The sequence below is a fragment of the Apis mellifera genome, linkage group LG2 (assembly GCF_003254395.2).
Source record: "Apis mellifera strain DH4 linkage group LG2, Amel_HAv3.1, whole genome shotgun sequence".
NCBI classification, from domain to species: Eukaryota; Metazoa; Arthropoda; class Insecta; order Hymenoptera; family Apidae; genus Apis; species Apis mellifera.
The window spans coordinates 12,616,823-12,636,594 of NC_037639.1; the positions used below are offsets into that span (position 1 = coordinate 12,616,823).

At 28.1% G+C, this 19,772-nt stretch overlaps 2 protein-coding genes across 10 annotated transcripts; one reads left to right on the plus strand and one right to left on the minus strand.

Moving 5' to 3' along the window:
• The first annotated feature begins 4,216 nt into the window (after positions 1 to 4,216).
• Positions 4,217 to 10,497, plus strand: LOC552044. Of its 9 annotated transcripts, none has more exons than XM_006569050.3 (18): positions 4,217 to 4,501; positions 4,577 to 4,811; positions 5,267 to 5,384; positions 5,457 to 5,596; positions 5,699 to 5,797; positions 5,883 to 5,996; positions 6,191 to 6,559; positions 6,632 to 6,961; positions 7,035 to 7,277; positions 7,376 to 7,505; positions 7,572 to 7,712; positions 7,796 to 8,225; positions 9,017 to 9,130; positions 9,213 to 9,470; positions 9,545 to 9,719; positions 9,821 to 10,003; positions 10,087 to 10,203; positions 10,276 to 10,497. In XM_006569050.3, the coding sequence occupies exons 2-18, from the start codon at positions 4,644 to 4,646 to the stop codon at positions 10,426 to 10,428; spliced, it is 3,282 nt and encodes a 1,093-aa protein (XP_006569113.1). In that variant the 5' UTR covers positions 4,217 to 4,501; positions 4,577 to 4,643; the 3' UTR covers positions 10,429 to 10,497. The 9 variants fall into 9 exon arrangements, with proteins under 9 accessions (XP_006569113.1, XP_006569114.1, XP_016766432.1 ...); XM_006569051.3 differs by having other exon boundaries at positions 4,224 to 4,501; positions 4,591 to 4,811; XM_016910943.2 differs by having other exon boundaries at positions 4,224 to 4,811.
• A 349-nt stretch (positions 10,498 to 10,846) lies between these two features.
• On the minus strand, positions 10,847 to 12,666 carry LOC725101. Its single transcript, XM_001120007.5, has 2 exons — positions 11,839 to 12,666; positions 10,847 to 11,194 (listed from the first exon to the last, which is right to left on the minus strand). The coding sequence occupies exons 1-2, from the start codon at positions 12,239 to 12,241 to the stop codon at positions 10,878 to 10,880; spliced, it is 720 nt and encodes a 239-aa protein (XP_001120007.2). The 5' UTR covers positions 12,242 to 12,666; the 3' UTR covers positions 10,847 to 10,877.
• Positions 12,667 to 19,772: the final 7,106 nt, after the last annotated feature.

Genomic DNA, 19,772 nt, shown 5'->3' on the forward strand with positions numbered 1-19,772 from the left:
GACATTACACTTTTAACCTATCCATGAAAATGTTAATCCTCCGGAGTGCTTTTATTTCTATCGACTTTCAAGCTACATACAATATACGATTATATACATAAAACGTTTCATTTTTTCATTTATCGTGTTACCGTATTTGGTGGCTACGATTTATGCCATTATTTATGATCCACCTACACATATTAAATTATACAGAATTCCATATATAAATAAATGCATCTAGAAAAATTATATCGATCTATAATTACGATAGAAAAGAAAATATATTTAATCATGCAAAAATTTAAATATTTTTTTAGAATCTATTTGCAGCGAAGTATAAATATTAAGGAAAACTTACTAAACAACCATATAGATGATGAAAAAGATTGCGTGATTCCTATAATTAGTACATAGACGCAATAGTAATTTTTTGAAACAGAAATAAAAGCGAAAAAGAATAATCGAGGGAATGGTGTAACAAGAAGGAGCGGCTCTTTCTATTGGTTCGTCCAATGGGTGCGTATACATAGTTATATGTAAGTCTGTTTATTTATGAGGTTAGCTTTCGTGTTTGCGATCCGTACGACGTTGATGCCGAACTATAGGATATATACATTATGCCACACCCTACTCAAAACGAGATTCTAGTATATTTTTCTTATCAATAAATCGGAAAGTAAATTAAAAAAGAAAATAATGAAACTATAGTATAACTGATGAAAAAAATAATTTTTTTTATTAATTTATATGGAAGGATCGTGCACGAATGATTCGATTCGCGTGCAGATGGAACAACGAAATCAAACCCTAGTAGTTTTTAATATTTCATATTACAATCAGAGAATCTTATTGAATTATTTTGAATGTAACATTTAGATATCGAAAATAAAATAAAATAAAATAAAATCAAAATAATATATTATAATGTTATGGAATCATTTGTCAAAAATTTATTACATTTATTAAATTTATGTATTTCTTACTATTTAATGAAAACTTTTAATTAACAAAGATCAATATTTAAGATCATAAGAATTTTTCTATTTTTTTTATATTACAACGTGAAAATAAATTAGTCTAAATAAACATTTCTTTAATACTATATTTAGACAAAGATAATTATATAACGATTAACATGTTAATTATAATATTACAAAATATCGTTTATGAAAATATTATGTTGCAAAAATTCGATTGAATATTCGTTTATCAGCAAATACAATGTTAGAAACATTTTAGCGCTAGTGAATTGCATTTTAATCACGCATGTAGGCAATCTTCCAAATCACGTTTTTGTAATTGGCACTAGCTAAATTTTGGTTGTCAACGTGATCATGTATCTACAAACTGTTCTGAAACAGGTTGTCTTTGGAAACATCTGTTTCATACACGTGATCGAAATGATATTCCTTCCATTACGAATATCGAGCTACCTGTTGATGTAGACACAGATTTTAAATTGATATTGAAAATGAAATTGAATCTCGAATTAAAATTATCTCTATTCTAAATAGCATTATTTTGGAGATGTATATTTAATAAACAAATCTTCGATAAAAATAAAAAATTGTATTATTTTAATTCAAAAAGTTAAGATTTTTTTTCAAACTTTTTTCAAAAAAGTTTATGATATGATCAGTTGGTGCAATTCATTTAAATATTATCTAACAAGATATAATTTTACAATCGGAAATGGAATTTTTGCCAACTAGTTTTTTATGAGACTGACATGAATTTGAAAAACCATTCTTCTCAAAAATAACCCTATAAAATTGGGACAAAATGAAAAGCTGGCTGATGTTCAGCGACATATGCAATTCATGTGAGAGAAAATTTGTTCCGCGTTTCATAGAATAGCTAAACAAAATGCACGTTGATGGATCATCGAAAGAAACTAGTACAAGAATAATATTTCAATAACTAAAAAATCTAACTATAAAAAATATTTATTATACATTGTTTACATAAGAAAAAATATAAAAATCAATTATAGATATATTTAACGAAATAAATGACATTTTGATAATTTAAAAGCAGAGAGAAAGAAATACAGTTAGATGATAAAATCTAGTATTCAGTATTAACACGCTAACCGTATACTATTGATCATTTGCGAAATTATAGCAAGGCCATTAGTTCATATTGTTGAATGAAAGAAATAAAACCTATCGACTTTTCATATAATGGGATACTAGCACTAGTATAGTATATATACCGGGTGTCGCGCGACAGTTATGTTATTGTCATGCAATTGTTTCATGAGCACACACGTGTAATGCAAACAGGAGCAAATGCATAAAGATGTACAGTTAGGTTAGGTCACCTAAATCGATGCATTATGCAACAAGTAGTCAAACAGAAGTGCAATGTTCAACCGTATTCGCGTGAAAATTCCATAAATATAGTTATATGTTATATGTATATATCAAATTTACTAACATTGCGATGACATTGATATACATAAAGCATCGGGAAAATAATTTTTTTGTTTTTTTATTGTGAATAACTGTTTCGTCCTTGTGTAATCATTTATTTTAATTAGAGATGATGCGTGTACTTACACGCGTAATCGAGTTAAATAAGATTTTAATTTGAATTAAATATAATTATGCTCCCAATTTAAATCACATTTCATCAATGATAGATTTCTAACACGTTTACTATTTTATTTGAAAAAAGAAGAAAAATTATAAGAAAAATAATATATGATAGATTGATATGATTATATTATTTTAATATTAATATAATTATATTCAGAAATAAATAAATTCATAACTGAATAAAGTAAATTAATTGTATAAATTTTTTTAATAATTCTTATTTTTTCTACTATACAATGAAAAAATTGAATGAAAATATGTTTTAAATAGAAAATTAACATAAATTAAAATTGGATATTAAATTTATATAAAATATATAAAATATAAAATATATAATATATAAATAATATAATATATAAACATATAAATAAAAAATATATATAAATATATAAATAATTATATATTATATTTTTATCATATACATAATAATAAATTTCATAAAATTTGTGAATATTATCCATTTATAATGCATTTGTATTGTAATTATAGTTTATTCTCTACAATAAATTGTTATAACATTTACAATATAATTACAATATAACCTCTAATGTTATATACATTTCAGAATAAGAGAATAAAATATTTAAGTATACTTACAGGTACTGAGCCGTATGTCCGTATCAACTATGCTGTCATATGCATGTTGCCAGCTTGTCAGCATTTCACAGCGTTAGAAGATAAATCCAAGCAAACTCCAAGAAAATTACACAGCATGCACTAACACACGAATTATAACCACTAGTATATTCGTTTCGCACTCAGAAAAAGTGGTATAAAAGAAAACGTTTTACACTTAACCTTAACAAAAACATATGATATCCAACTATAGTTAACAGATTATTAGTGTCAATACAATGGATCCTGTTGTGCTTACTTTTAATCTTTGACTTTTTCTTTCTTTTTGAAACGTTTCAGAAATCTGCACGAATTCGTAGCTCGAAAGCGATACTTCGAAGAAATGCTAGCCGCATATGCGACACTATCGAGATCTACGTCGTCTGTCATAGGCACCTAGATTCTAAGGACTAGAAGTAAAACACGTAGAAGTAAAGTACATGTGATAGAATCGGTTATTTATTATTAACCCCCAGGCCATGGGCGCGAAACAACGTCCCTCTACAAGTATCATGGCGCCATGCGCTCAGAATAGTTACATTTTCGTTGTTAGATGTCGTTATATATCAGTGCAAGCGCTCTCTATGATAATAAAAATATCTAGCAACTAAATATTAATATATCGATATTTTAAATTTAATAGAAATATTTTTTAAATTTAAACATTAATTAATATTAATAAATTATAAATTTTATACTTATTAAATATTAAGATTAACTTTAATAAATTTTATCATTTTTAAAAGCAAGATGTAATAAAATACAATTTTATGAAAATTATTAATAAATAATATTCCATATAATATTTCATATATATATAAAAAGAATGATATATTTTTTTAATCAATATTAGTAGTAAATATTAATATTTATTTTAAAATATATTATATATATAAATTAAAAAAAAATTAATTCAATGTACTATATTACTATAAAAACATTATTTTCATATAAACAATTTTTAAACAATAAATCTAAGCGCTAGATTTTGTTAATGCAATTTATATTTACTAGACATGTCAAAGAAGTATTTAAAAATGGCCGCATCTACGAAGTAACTACGAGTGATTTTGAAATTATAATCGATATATTCTTAAAATCATCGTAGTAAATACGTCAATGGCCTAATTTATTTATAGTATCTAATTCTTTTTATTAGCCTGCCAAGTATTTTGACGCAAGAGCCTTGTGAATACCAATTCATACTTTTACATTTCCGCCTTGTCGAGACGGTTTCTGAATCAGTCGTGCATTATTTATTTGAAATGCATCTTTTCGCACAATCGGCTCTATAATACTTGCAGGTAATTGACACTTTTTTTCTCATATAAAATCTTGTTTTTTAAAAGTTGCATCGCAATTAAAATTGTGCAACAAAGTTAACTGTGAACAGCCAACAACCAGAAAGATACATTTTCAAGAGTGTAAGAATTTTGTGCAAAGAATATGTCGCCCGGTGTTAACGATGGTTCACGCAGCACAGGCACACTCCCAAAAAGCAATAGAAGAAATGATAGAAATAGAGAACGATCTGCTGCTAATCAATTTTCTGCTGCTAATCAATTTGCAATCCGTTCTGCTTATCATGGATATGCACAGCATTCTAACAATTTGGTAAACTAATATAAAAATATGAATGATAATTTTTATTTTTAATGTTAATTTATATCTTATATTAAAATATTTATTAAAAAATAAAAAATTAAAGATAAGTTTTAATAAAGTTAAATAATTTTGTTATAATTTAATTATAATATAATAACATATTTCCATTTAAAATCTTAAAGAATATTCTATTGTTAAATAATATTTATAAATATAATATATTAAATTAACTGTAACTTGAACTTTCCAAATGAAAACTTTGTACAGCAATCTGTATATAGTAGTTTAAAAGATAATCTATTAATAGATAGCTGAATAGTGGGGAAGTTCTCTCTAAGAATACATATCCAGATACAATTCTATCTTGAGACAGTAGAGTTTTAGTATTTCACTCATCATTTCTAAAAAATACAAATAATTATTTATATATCTAATTGATTTTTTTTTTATAAATTATATGTAAGTATCAGTTGGATTGGAAACCAGTTGTGGAACAGGAACATTCAAGGATAACAAAGAATAGTAACACAAGATCAGTTTTTTCAGCACTATCTAGTTCTTATCAAGATATACCTGAATTTGGTATATATTAAATTATTTTTATATCTTAATTTTTTATAAAGTTTGTTAATAATTAAAAAATTATTATTTTAGTATCATTTAGTAGTCGACAACCATATAATTATAGTGCAGAAGAATATTCACATTGGCAGAAGATGGTTCCACCAATTGATTCTCAAACTCAATCTCCTCCAAGACTTCAAGGAACAAAACCATCAAATGTTGATAAAATGGTAATGTAGTCTTTAATATTTGATTTATGATTTTATTTATTTAATTTTTTCATTTTATTTAAATTAATAAATTATTATTTCTATTTAATATTTGTTTTGCAGCCTGATAGAAGTCAAGTAGAATCACGTTTAAATCAAATTAGAGATTATATCAGAGTTACATCAACTATGATGGATTCATTGAATCAATCTAGTGATCCTGTAAGTACAAATATTAGTCATAATATAATATTTTCTTTTTTTTTTATAAGTTGAAAGTTTTTCTTTCTATATAATTGTACTATAGCGTGCACAAGCCCAAAATGAGAAGTTGAGTAGAATGGTAGAGGATCTTCATGACAGTGAAAGAAAACTAACTAAACTCTTGGAACAATATCAAAATCATGGAATATTTTGTGAGGTTAATAAACTTCAAGAATTATTATTATTATTAAATTATAAAAGTTGTATATATATAATTTTTTATGCATGCTTCTTTAATTTGAAATTTATAAATCATATTTTATAATTTTATAATTTTATTAATTTTATACATTTACATTATTTTTTAACGAAAGAATTAATAATAATAATTTTAAGTTATTTATATTTTAGAATGGTGAAAATAATAGAGAGGAAATAGAAGAAAATGATGTAAGTAGAGAAATGGAGCTACGTAAGAAAATGGAGGAATCTCAAAGAAAACTTGCACAACTACAAGAACATCAAGCTAGTTTAGTTGGAATGCAATTGCGTGTTAGAGAAAGATTAAATGAAGCACGTCAAGCTCAACAAGCTCTTTTACAACAAGAAAATCAAAATTCAATTGGTTCAGCACTACCATTACCTATGAATATTGAACAACTTGAATCTGAAACAGCTGCATTAAGGGGAAAATTGGCTCAACTTCAAACAAAGAAAAAAAATATGGATCATCTTGTAGCAGAATTACAAGCTGTAGAGATGTCTGATAGAGGCAGTTGTGTCAGTACATTTTTTTTTTTTATTAATTTTATTCAGTTGAGTGATACATATAGTTATATTTTTTATATTTAGAGTTCTGAAGGAATTATTCAAGGAAAATCTTCAAGAAGAAATTCTTCAAGAAATTTCGGAAAAGACAAAGCTGCTGAATTAGAAGCTATGAAAGCACAACTTGCTCATTTGAAATCATTAATGGAAGAAGCAACAAAAGTACGTGAATGTCTCGATTCTAATTCAGATCGTGAAATGGACGTAGATGCAAATGGTGAAACATCTGGTATGGATGGAAATGAAGATGAAAATGGAACAAATATTTCATTTGAACATCAAAGTGATACTGATGAAACAAATCATGAAAAGATCAGAAATACTGGAGATAGACCAACTGTCGAAGAAATTCAAGTATAAATATAAACTGAAACTATATATTATATTGTTATATTTCTATAAATTAATAAATAAAAATTCTTTACAGGCTGTTACCCGAGAACTTCGAGAACAATCAGCTTTATTACAAACTACTAGGGCAGAATTACAACGAATAAAGCAACCCTTATCAGCAATGCATTCTAATTCTACATCTGTATTTTCGACTTCAACTCCTCCCCCATCACTTACAGCATCAACTGGATCTGATAAAAAGCAAAGTAATACTAGTAACTATGAAATTCAATCTGCTCAGGAAAAAAGACGTCAAATCGATGATATTATGCGAAAAGTATTTATTTCAAATTTTACGTATTTATTTTAAATTTTTATATGTAAAAAATAATATTCAATATTTATTTTACTATTTATATTTTTATTAAAAAATAGGAATCATCTCAAATAAATGTCAATCGAGATATAGGAGGACCAAATGATTTAAGTAGTCATAGAAGTTCTAGTTCACATATTAGTCATATAGGTACTCCTGCTAATGTTTGGCCACCTTCAGCAACAATGGGTAATTAAAATATAAGAATATTTATAGATATATTTAATATAATTAAAATTATATTTTGATATATAGGTGGATCTAATGATCAAAGTGTAGATGGCGTATCTTCGGAAAATTTAATGGATATTGGACCTCAAACGACGGCGATTGAAAATGGATTTAGTGGAAATTGGTGGACATATCCACCGCCTCCGTTAAGTCAATTACAACATGGTAAAATATATTTGATAAAAAAAATATATAAATTCTATTATTCAAAATTTATACAATATAATAGTTTTAATTATATTTTATAGGCTCAGCAGAGTATTATCGACAACTCTTATTAGGTTCTCAAGCGCAACAACTTCAAATGATGGGTACTACAATACAACAATGTTGTCAACTATTATGGTCTCAACAACGAGAATTACAAGCTATGCGTACAGCTATTACTCAATTACAATCTCATTTGAGACAAACACAATTACAACAGCGAAACAATAGCGAAAATAACGATGAATATTCTAATTTAAGTCGCAATATTCATCATCTTGGTGAAACATTAGATTCTGCATTACCACCAAGTTCATCTTTGCCAAATCTGGTATCGTTACCAAATTCTTCTCCTGCATTATCTCATATTGCTACAATATCTTCCGTTAATTCTCAACATCAGCAACAACAATTGAATAATCAAGTTCCTCCTGGGAATAGAGCAAACAACTACTGGGATAATTTCAGAAGGTAATAATATGTACATGTATATGTTAATGATGATATGAATTTTATTATTATTTGTCTTAGTGCAGTAGAAATGTTATTGTTATTGAAATGATTAATATAAATTACATCATACATTAAATCGAGATTTTTAAGCATGTAATCATTTAGTACAAAGATGTATTTGATAAAATTTCAAAATATTTATTTTATGATTTATGGAATTCAAATTTATAGCTTTTTCTCTATATAAAATTATTTGATGTTTTCTTTTTAATTTAATATCATTAAAAAAATAATTTTTTTTTATGACTGTAGGTAATTTTATATTCAGATCTTGTGCATATTCATCTCCCATCTTTGTATAAATCTAATGTATCATTACATAAAGTAATAAACTTCACGATCTATCTCTGCACTTTTTTTTATTGTATTTCTTACTTATTACTACCTTCGTTTAAACTATATCACAAAAAATCAATATTAATTTGATTATTTAATCTGTAAACCAAAGATTAGTAAATAAGAATGAGGATAGTATATTGGTACGTAAATTATGGGTACGTAATATATGTTTGAGAATTATATAATAAAATATTTTAACTAACAATAAGTATTCAATATAATAATCATAACTATTTTTCTGTGATATTTTGTTGTGTTTTTTCTTATCATTTTAAAGTATATACTCAAAATTATTGTTTTTTTGTTATTTTAATTATATCATATATTTTATTTTTTCAAGCATGGTATGAATAGTTTGAATAAAATTTTGTATTTGACTTGATGAATATATATTTTTACTATATTTTCAGTTATTCCAGACAAAATTTACTCTCTGGAAATATAAAAACAATGACTGATACTACTTCTGGGCCCATTGCAAATACATCTGGAAATACTATATCAAGTGTTAATACTTCTCTTATGTACGTAATTATATAAATTGTTTCTAACAACTATTTTATCTGTAAAAACTAAATGAAAATTTTAATATATTCTTAACAAAAGGAAGGATAAACGTAATCGAGATCAAGGAACTGATAATATACCTTTACCTGCCTTAAGTGTAGCAGAAACACAATATTCCTCAAATTTGCAACTACAGTCTAACTTGCAGCAACAAGAACGAGAAAATACGGTTATGCGTAGTAATATCTTAACAAATGAAGTATCTCAACAACAAGTTGATAATCTTTGGGAAGATACACATTCATCATTTCGATTACCATCTGTAATAAATGATGATAATCCATTTCAAAATTTAAGGTATATTTTTTTGAAATTTTTTTTATCAAGAAAATATATAACGAAATTAAATTTCTATAAAATTTATTATGTAGTTCTGAAATGAAAGAAGTATTAAGTTCACTGATACATGTGAATAAAAACCGGCCCGATTATCTTGTTATTATATTAAGAGAAATCAAAGCCATAAGCGAAGACCATAGATTGCGACCTCGTTTATGGAGATCATTGCGTGCTTTACAAGATACACAATCTCTAAGTAATCCATTGGTTTGTATATTCATAACATATATTTATATAATCAAATATTAAGTAATATATATCCTCTTGATAGTTTTATTTATAATATATTTATATATGTATTTTTAAAGAATGAAACAACTGATCAAACTGCCAGTGAAAGTTGTCAATCTAGTGATGAAGATTCTGAGGTAGATGTAGTATTAGGTATGGGAACAGAAAATCATTCTATAACAGAATTATTTGTATCATCTCAAGCAGGAACTTCATCTCCTACAGCACATATACCTTTAATAGATCATTTAGATATGCCAGTAAGTATTATTATGAGCATAATATATTTTTAAATATTTAAAGGAAACAAAAATTTATATTTTTCGTATATTTTATATTATAGGGAACATCTTCAGCTGATTCTGCAAGTGTTCTGCCTTTAACATCTATTAAACCAGGTTACAATGAAGATCTAGCAGAAGCAGATCAGTCAAGACCCGAATCTTCTGGTAATCAACAGGTATTTTAAACATATTTTAAAATTATTTGATTAAGTAAAATAAAATATGTCCAAAATATATAAATTATATAGCTTCCTGACAATGAAGAAGAAAGTGAAGAAGGTCAAGGTGAAGTAGTAGGTCATACTGAATCTGCACAAGCAAGATTTAGTGGTGAAGGAGATTTAGAAAGTTTAGCTGCTAAAGCTGAAGATGAAAGGAATGAAGATAATGCAATATTTTGATATTGAATTACATTAAAAACTATCTTTAGTTGTATACATAATCATTGAATACATACTATAAGATTAATACATACCTTTTTTAATTATATATAATATATTATAATGCTATCAAGAGCATATTTTATAGTATTGATTAAAATTATAATTTCTTTTGTAAATTGTTTACTTATTTATATACTAATTTAAATACTTGTCAATATTAATAATTCAAATACAAAAATATGAAATATATGATACAATTTTTTTATTTATAATATATATTATTAGATTATAAGGCTTAGGTTTAAGATTCTCTTTAGAAAAAAAAAATATATATATATATATATTTATTTATTTTTGATTATACATATACTAGAATGTAGTGACATGTATAAGTGCAGTAAGAATGTATGTTTTGTGATACAAATAAAAAAGAATATAAATATTAAAAATAATTATCTATATTCTATTTAAAATTCTGCGCAATCATTATTATCTAATTGTAAACGATAAAACTGATATATTGAACATCCATGTGTTTCAAATAACATATTTTCATATTCAACAATGTTTTCAAGTGATTTATGACTATCATTGAATAACAATTCTTCACAATTTGAATTACTTAAATTAATATGACTTTCTGTTGTCCAATTCTTATTTTTAATCATAGATTGTTGCACATTATTATCAATAATATTTACTTGAAATGCTTCTGATTCACAAGGTGTTGAGCCATAGTCCTTTGTACTTGTTGTGTCTTCATGTACATGGTCCTTACCACCGCCTCTGAAAGGAAACCCATTGCCTTAACTCTTAATTTAACCGAATACCTCCTATACCATTTATTGTTTTCAGCAAATTATATCCTTACCATGAAAAAAAGACCAAACTTACTAAGTGTCATTAGTTTATGAAAAAATATAAGCATCCATGCTTTCCATTGCATACCATTATCCATGGTACAGAAGATGACAGGATGCATTAAGCTTCAAAATAAATTTAATGCCAGGATCGGATGAAAATCTCTGTGATCACATGTAAATATACAACTCTTTTCCCCCCATAGGAAGGAAAACTGAATATTCATATATTGTAATATTTATCATTAGCGATGTACTAATAGAATTGAAGCAATAATAAATAAATTTTACAACGATATCCAAATTTAATATTCGAAAAATATTTTTACTATTACTATATTTAAATATTACATACTTTTCATAATATTTTTCCGTGCTTAAAAATTTGCCGCTTAAAATAAAAAAGGAACAAACAACGACCTCTAACAAGATCTATTTAAAGTATATACGAATATAAATTAATGAAACCGCGGTTTTGTATTATGTATTAATAAATTGATAATCGTACCCTTATTAAGTCTTTATCTTAAAGAAATATAAAAAAATAGAATTATAAATTTTTTCCTACCTCTTCGTAACTTTTTCAGTTGACTTGTGGGATTGAAATCGCTGTTGTGTCGCTTCCGACTTCTGCGTTGAAACATATCCGCATCATAAGTTGTTTGTTGTTGTGATTGTAATTTGTCACTAGCTTTTAACCGATTCTGTACTGTTGCTTTTAAAATTATAGAATCGTTGTTCAAATAATCAGACGTCATAGAATAATCACATCCGTCTTCATCAATTTCCATAAGTGTATCGTAAGAGCAACAATCGATTAATGATGGTTTTGAAATTCCGATATGTTCAAGCATAACGTTATGCTGAGTTTCTTTTTTACAATGTTGTACACAACCATAATACATGTTTGACGATACGAATGATGGAGCAATGATTCTTGATTGATACATAGCATCGCTTGTTATAGCCATTATTATTCTTTTTTACAAGTGGTTTTTAATACTAAAATGAATAATACAAAAATATGTTTTTATATATCACTTAATATAAATTTAATCACATAAAATTGCAAGAAAACATAAAACACTCATGGACACAATGTTCACAACTTTCTAAGAAGAGTAACGAATATTCGGGTCAGAAGCCGAATCCACTCGAGTAATGAATCGGCAATTTTCGGCTTTTCTCGCCCGATTTAGTTAGTTTCTTTAAATCCCCACCAATTTATTTTCAACAATCGACCTATATATGAAAATTTATATCGCTTATGTCAGAATGTGACTCAAGTTCTTAAAACAATTTCTGAATAACAAATTTATTTTTAATTTGATTTCCAGATATTCAAAATAGAATCATAATATTTCCATAATTAATTGCTGTTAATATTGTCTACTAATACTGTCGGTATTATGATTCAATATAATATGTATAATAAATCTTTGAGAATATTTTAGAGATAAATTTTAGATATAATTTTTTGATATAAATTTTTATTTAATTAAAAGTATCAATTATTTCTTTATTATTTAAACATAATTTAAATTTTGTCTTACACACACACCACACATACACACACACACACACACATTATATGCTACGAAATATGTACGAAGTATAATCATAGATAAAACATATTATAGAGTTACCATCTTGTAAAATCTTATATTTTTTATTTTAAAATCCATAAAAATCATTATATTAAATATGTTCTGTACAATTTATAATAATAAGTATAGGAATTACATTTAATCTATCGAAGTTGGTATAGAAATAAAAATGTCGCTTTTGTTACATTGTTATATATGTATATGTAATGTAGCATAATTATCATATATAATATAAAATATATAATATAAAACGAAATACAAAATCAATTTCATAAATATGTCTCTTTTGTTTGAATTTTCTTTACCCCATGCTTCAAAAATACTAAAATTTAATATTATTCTCAATGTTGCTTTAAATATTCATATTAGTATATATTAAAATATATTATATTTTGGAAAGTAACTATTCTATACATTGCAAAATTCAAAAAATTATATATACATTTTTTTATATAAAAAATTAAGAAACATTATAATTTTGAAAAAGACGAAAAAAATATGTTTACTTAATATTTCGTATCATGTCTATAATCAAATTGCCAAATTATATATATATATAAATAAAGAAAAAAAATAAAAAAAGATAGAACTAGCATATAAAATAAAAATAATAAAAATAAAAATAAAAATAGGGTAAGAATTGACTGTCAACGCCATCTTTTGATTAAGATATTTCTTCCAAAATTAAGATAAAATAAGATCAAACTAGCGCCATCTATTGACAATTGGTTGAACAAAAATTGTTAAAATATTTGAAGAGATGTCTTCAGCACTTAAGAGATGGCGCTTACTGTCTATTCTTATTCCTATTTCTATTTCTATCCTTTTCTCATTATTTCTTATCTTTTTTTATATGTTTCATTTGCGCCACTCTGAAGATGGCGTTAATTTCAATATTTTTATCCTATCTCTATCTTTTTCTCGTTATTTCTTCTCCTTGTCCATATGAATTTTGCAAAATTTACATTTTTGATATTTATGATTATTTTAACTATGTTTTCTTTGCTTAATTTATTGATAATATTATTGCAATTTTTTATTTTTATTTTCGATTTTTACATATCTATTATTTTTTTTTATTTCGTATATTTATATATCATAGAATATAAATTAATATATTATATATTATATATATTTTTATATATTTTTTTATACATTAGACAAAATTCAATGCAATAACACAAAGTTTCGTTCTTATGAATACCCTGAAAATTAATATTAATCTATTAATCTTGTATTATATATAAAGAAAAAAAAGAAATAACAAACACTGATTTTTGTACAATCGATATTTCAGAACACAAATTTTATTTAAAAATAGATTTATCTGTGATAGTAACAATAATTTTTTATCTTTTTATAATAATGATCAAATAATAATGATGAATAAAACGCATAAATATTTGTGATTTAATATACAATTAACATATTTAAAAATATTTATGATAAATATATAAATATTCATGAATGAAACATGAATATTATAAAATACAAAATTCGTATGTATAACTTTAGATTATACACAAAATAAAATGCATAGTTTCCACATATCTAAACGGTATAACGATCGAAGAGCAATTAGCTTGTTATTCTTTTTACGCTTAATCGGCAAAATTAAGCGTTACAGGAGGAATATCAATAATTTCTGTAACTTCTCAAACGAATATTTTTAAAATATAAAACATGTAAATGTTACAATTATTAATATTTTACTAACTATTTATTTTATAATTTATAATTATAAAATATTATAATTTATTAAATATATTTTTTTTTAGTTTATTAATCAGTTTATTAAAATTTATCATATTTTAGAAATATTTTTATATTTAGTTTAAAAAAATATTACAATTTATTAAATGTTTATTTTATTTAATAAACTTTTTGAATGTATGTAATAACAATGTATTTTTATCATTTGCATGTATTCTTATTTGTCCACAATCAGAGTAAGACAAAAATGTGATTCCTGATATAAAAATTGATTTTTGAACATATAATGATAAATAATTAAGCAATTTTTAGATTTTTATATTTAATTTTTTCGTTTTTAACTATGTTTTTTTTCAAGTGGGCCAAGAGAATTGAACGTGTTACTATAATAGTTTTATGTTTTATGCTTTATAATTAAAATCAAGTCAAACCAAAAGTCAAAAATTGGATCAATAATATTCGATTATACCAAGATTATAATATTAATCAACGCGTTAAATCATAATACTGTTTTGTTGCTCGAAACAAAATTGTTTAAAATAATCTATCTACAAGAATATTTTAAATTTAGGAAATATCTTCTTTGAAAATTTTCAAATTTAGAAAATGCCCTCTCTGCTCAAATATATTTACCTGGGGAAATGATTACACGTTGCAGTGCTTTTGCCCTTTTTTGCCTTTTCAAAGAGCCCTTTCCGGATAATTTTGGTATTTATGGGATTAATGTTTGTGCTATGAACAATACACACACACACATACACATATATATATATGAATATATATATATATAAAATGATGGGTTTTCGATAGATCGACAGGACAGCTGCCGTGGACACACGCCGCTAAGCAGCTTATGTCGATTCATGAAAATTTTTGCGCTTTTTTGGAAAATCGATCTCTAATCCGACAGGCATTAGAATTATCGGTAATTTCGCCCGAATGAAATGATAATTGATTCGAGGGGGGACGTTGCGGATGAACCCTTCACAGAATGGCGTGTGTTTGCCAAGGAAAAAGAATTTTTATATAAACGTATCTAAGATTCTCAAAAAAAAAAAAAAAAATTCTCATAATATGTAATATCGATTTAATAAAAAGATTCCTACACGTGTGTGAATACGATTCGACATCTTTCTATTCGACGATTAAAATTTGTTTCGATTCGAAAAACGAATTTCAAATTTATATTTCACTCGCTATTTTGCATGTTACAATTGTTTGGCAATTATTAAACTCTTATCTTTGCAAATAAGTAATTAGATTAATTCGAAAACGTTTGAATAACGTTTAAATAAGAAAATTGTTCTGCAACAACATTCTACATATTCTACAGCATTCGAGATGCCCTAATTCTGAATTATGTGTTGAAACGTATCATCGTTGAAGCTTACAAGTTACAAATGAGGCTCATATATCGCCGGATTATATGCCGTTTGATACAGAATTGAAAGAGGAACCGCAGGCCTGAGTAAATAAGGTGGATGGTAATGGGTGGGTTCTTGCCAATGGAGAGAAACAGCTTGTAGAGAAAACTTCAATGGTAATCGCAGTGCATCATGGTTGATACGTGTGAACACGTGAAAATGGCAGCATATGCTCGCATAACTCACAAGAATGTCATTTTCAAAATGGGAATGATCGAAAGGATCGGGCGAAGATCGGTTTATAACAAGAATTATCGCGAGCGGAGAATATTATATACAACGAGATACAAAGAAATAAATAATTCATCGATGTATTTAATTAAATTGTCGATTATTGAAAATTCTATTTGGGCGATGATGTAATTCAACGAGTTGTTGTAATTAATCATATCGTTAATATCGTGCAAATTTTTAGTTTTTTTAAAGAATCGTATTCAAGACTTTGAACGCAGAAAAGTTACTTATCGTTTTATGATTATTTCCATGGATAATGATATTATCTTTTATTTCAGAGATTTCTTTGTTCCACGGACATTGAATGAATGCAAATGAAAGTGAATTAATTAATGAAAAATCAAAGGACAGGATATTCATTATCATTTGTTGAATTGGATCAATCACTCTGTTTATATTTGTAATGTTTCTTCATTATTTATCTTTGGATAACACCTAAAATCATTTAAAAATAACCGGATATTGCAAAATGTAATTCCTAACCTGTTAATAACGGTTGAATTAATTACAAATTGTATTACCTTTCGAGGACATATTCAAACATATTTCTTCGCAAAAGAATATTTGACACGAGGATGAGATACAATGCACTTTGAAACGGAATTTTCGATCATGAAACAAAAAAATAAGAAAAAAAAAAAAAGGAAAAAAGAAAGAAATCCAATACTACGCTTCACTTTTTTTTCATAGACGTTGTTATTTTAGGAATGCTTTGACGAATTTATCTACTCCGTTCACAAGTGTACTTCTCGTCGGACGAATCGAATAACGCGGTGTAATAAACGCGATATTTATACAGAACACTCGAACGAAACTTTGCTTTCACGTCAAAGTTAATTTGCCTTCTATAAATCCTAATACCGCTGCGCGCGCCACGAGTCCAAATATCGGAACAACACATAGAAGGTTATCTCGCCTCGTAATTTTTTCGCTCATTCCCATCGTGAGAACGTGAGTTTGTTTCTACAACGTTCCATCGTCCTATGCTCTTTCCGACGGGATATAATTTATCGCGAAGTACAAGCATCGCGTAACTAACACGGCATAACTAAAGACGAGCCCTCGACGAGTCGGCACTCGAAGCCACTCGAACGCACAATATCGAAATGCTTTTGCTGAAATGGTGTCTCTTTCTCTCTCTCTCTCTCTCTCTCTCTCTCTCTCTCTCTGTCTGTCTGTTTGTCTGTCTGTCTGTCTCTCTCTCCGTGTCGTTCGAGTTTACGTTGGTAAAAAGAAGGAGGGGGAAGTCGACATTGTGAACGTTATACGAGCGATTCGATCCACGTTTACGACACTGGGGAGATGCGTTAAGTAAGTCGAGTTCTCTGCGCGTACGCTCTGTTATTTTTACAATCGACGAAAAACAATCGTGAATTTAATCGAAGAGAATTAATAAGTGGAAAAGTGGGCAACGTTTAATAAATTCTTCTTCGATAACGGATTTACTTGGTTTCAAACTTGATTCAATCTTGGATCGAATTTATAGTTTCATCCTATTTATTTTCGAGAAGATTTCTTTTTGATTAAAGACTCTCTCTTCTCTTCGACGTATATCATTAAGAATCGTTCAATTTTCTTCTCTTTCGCGAACTACTCCATTAGCCTTTCTCGATGAATCATTTCCGGATGGATCGTTCCTCGATACTTTTCCTTTCCTCCTGATATAATTTCGATATACCTCGTGAAAAATTCGTATATATATATATATATATATATATATACACATTAATTTTGCCACGAATCTTGCGAATTTATCCCGTGAAAAAAAGACAAATGCGAGATATTTATACGCATCGCTCCCATAAAAATAGATCAGATTCCCGTTTTAGAAAGAAAGTTTCACTCGAAGCCGGGACCGGTTCCAGGTTTATAAGTGGTTTCACTTCGATTTAAGCTCCACGATTTCCCGTTTTCGACAGAAGTGCGAGGCAACGGGATGTTTTTTGTTCCGTCGGAGGACAGAGAAAGAAGAAGAGAAAATTAGTCTCAGTTGCAAAGTTTCCAACGCGCGTGGCGGGGGGAGAGGAGGAGGAGGAGGAGAAGGAGGAAGGTTTGGCGCGGTAACCGGACCAAATTAAACTTCCGTCTGTGTTTCAGGAACGGAAAACCGAAGAGCGGGGTCACTCTCGTCATCGATTTTCTCGCCTCCCCTCGCGATATTCCGGCTTCTGGAAATTGGCACGATAAATCGTAATACGTTGGTTTAACGATGTCCTCGATGCCTCGAAAACTGCGCGGAAGTAATTTTAAAGCAGTGTACGGGTAATAGTTTCTCGTTCCCCTCCATCCTTTCATCGCTTCCATTCCTCCAAGAGAAATAAAATATACACGCCTATATATATAAATATGTATATATATACGAATCGTCCAACATCCCATGGAAGCTATAAATTATTGTTAAACGTACGTAATTATCTGGTGTGCAAGTCGATGGTAAACCCGTTTGCAATAGGCAGGGAAAACAGGCAGCTTGATTAATATCGAGCCTCGTAAATTACAATGATGCAGAGAGTAATATAAGAGAGATCGTCCAAGCGGATGGGATACCATTATTCGAACGTGAATCATCGCGTTATTTAATACAAGAATCGCGCGATTAGAACCGCTTCTATCGTACCAACGCCAAAAATGTTCTCCGTTCTCGAATGCGATCACGGGCCATTGATCGCTCAATGGGACACACGTTTCTTTCATCGGGAGAGAGAGAAAAAAAGAAAAAGCCACCAGAATTGTACCCTACCTGTTTTTGTGGAAATCACTGTGGAGATGTAGAGAGGAGTGTCCGACTGTTAATCGAGTGGTTTTAGAGGTGTCGGTCGAAACGAGCTAGAATCGAAGAAAGAGAAGAGAAAAAGAGAGGGAGAGAGAGAGAGAATCAGTGTCCTTCGGTGTGAAAGGGCGGCGAAGAGAGGGCGGCGGGGCGAGTGGAGGGAAGGACGGATATTTTCCGACACCTGGTAACACACGCTGCACCCGTACACGATTTCATCGGATCGGAAAATTGCCGTAAAATTGCCGCAAAAAGTGATATTTTATTCCTTTCAGCGATGGGTCACGATTTACCAACCGCGCTCGATACGTTCTTCCGGATTATTTATGGGATTTTATGGACTCGTGTCTCCTCCTCGTGCTCGAGCCTCGTGCACCTGGCTTATTCGATAACGACGACAATTATTTCCATATGTACGATACTTTTTTATCTTCCTTCTCGGATGGATCCGTTTCGACGAGATTTCGATTTTAAACTCCCGTTCATTGTCCTGTATATATATTTATATATACATATACATATATAGTATATGTACGTACGTATATTCAACAAAGCGTATTATTGCGAGAACAATGCGGCCGAGCGATGGCGAAACGCGAGTTCGTTCGTCGAATGAAAGAATACCGTTGGTCTCTATCCCCTATATACGCGTGCACGAATAAAGCATTCGATGAATTGATATTCTATCGAACCTATTGATATTATCCACGATATTGTTCCCCACGGAGAAGATCCGTTCTCCCGACTGACAGGT

What these genes read in the sequence shown, in the direction of transcription:
- LOC552044 (XM_006569050.3), top strand. Translation starts at nt 4,644, where the DNA reads ATGTCGCCCGGTGTTAACGATGGTTCACGCAGCACAGGCACACTCCCA. An exon ending in GTTAAGTCAATTACAACATG is followed by an intron (nt 7,713 to 7,795) that starts GTAAAATATATT and finishes TATATTTTATAG; the next exon opens with GCTCAGCAGAGTATTATCGA. An exon ending in TAGATCATTTAGATATGCCA is followed by an intron (nt 10,004 to 10,086) that starts GTAAGTATTATT and finishes TTTATATTATAG; the next exon opens with GGAACATCTTCAGCTGATTC.
- LOC725101 (XM_001120007.5), bottom strand. Translation starts at nt 12,241, where the DNA reads ATGGCTATAACAAGCGATGCTATGTATCAATCAAGAATCATTGCTCCA. An exon ending in ACTGAAAAAGTTACGAAGAG is followed by an intron (nt 11,195 to 11,838) that starts GTAGGAAAAAAT and finishes TTCCTTTCAGAG; the next exon opens with GCGGTGGTAAGGACCATGTA.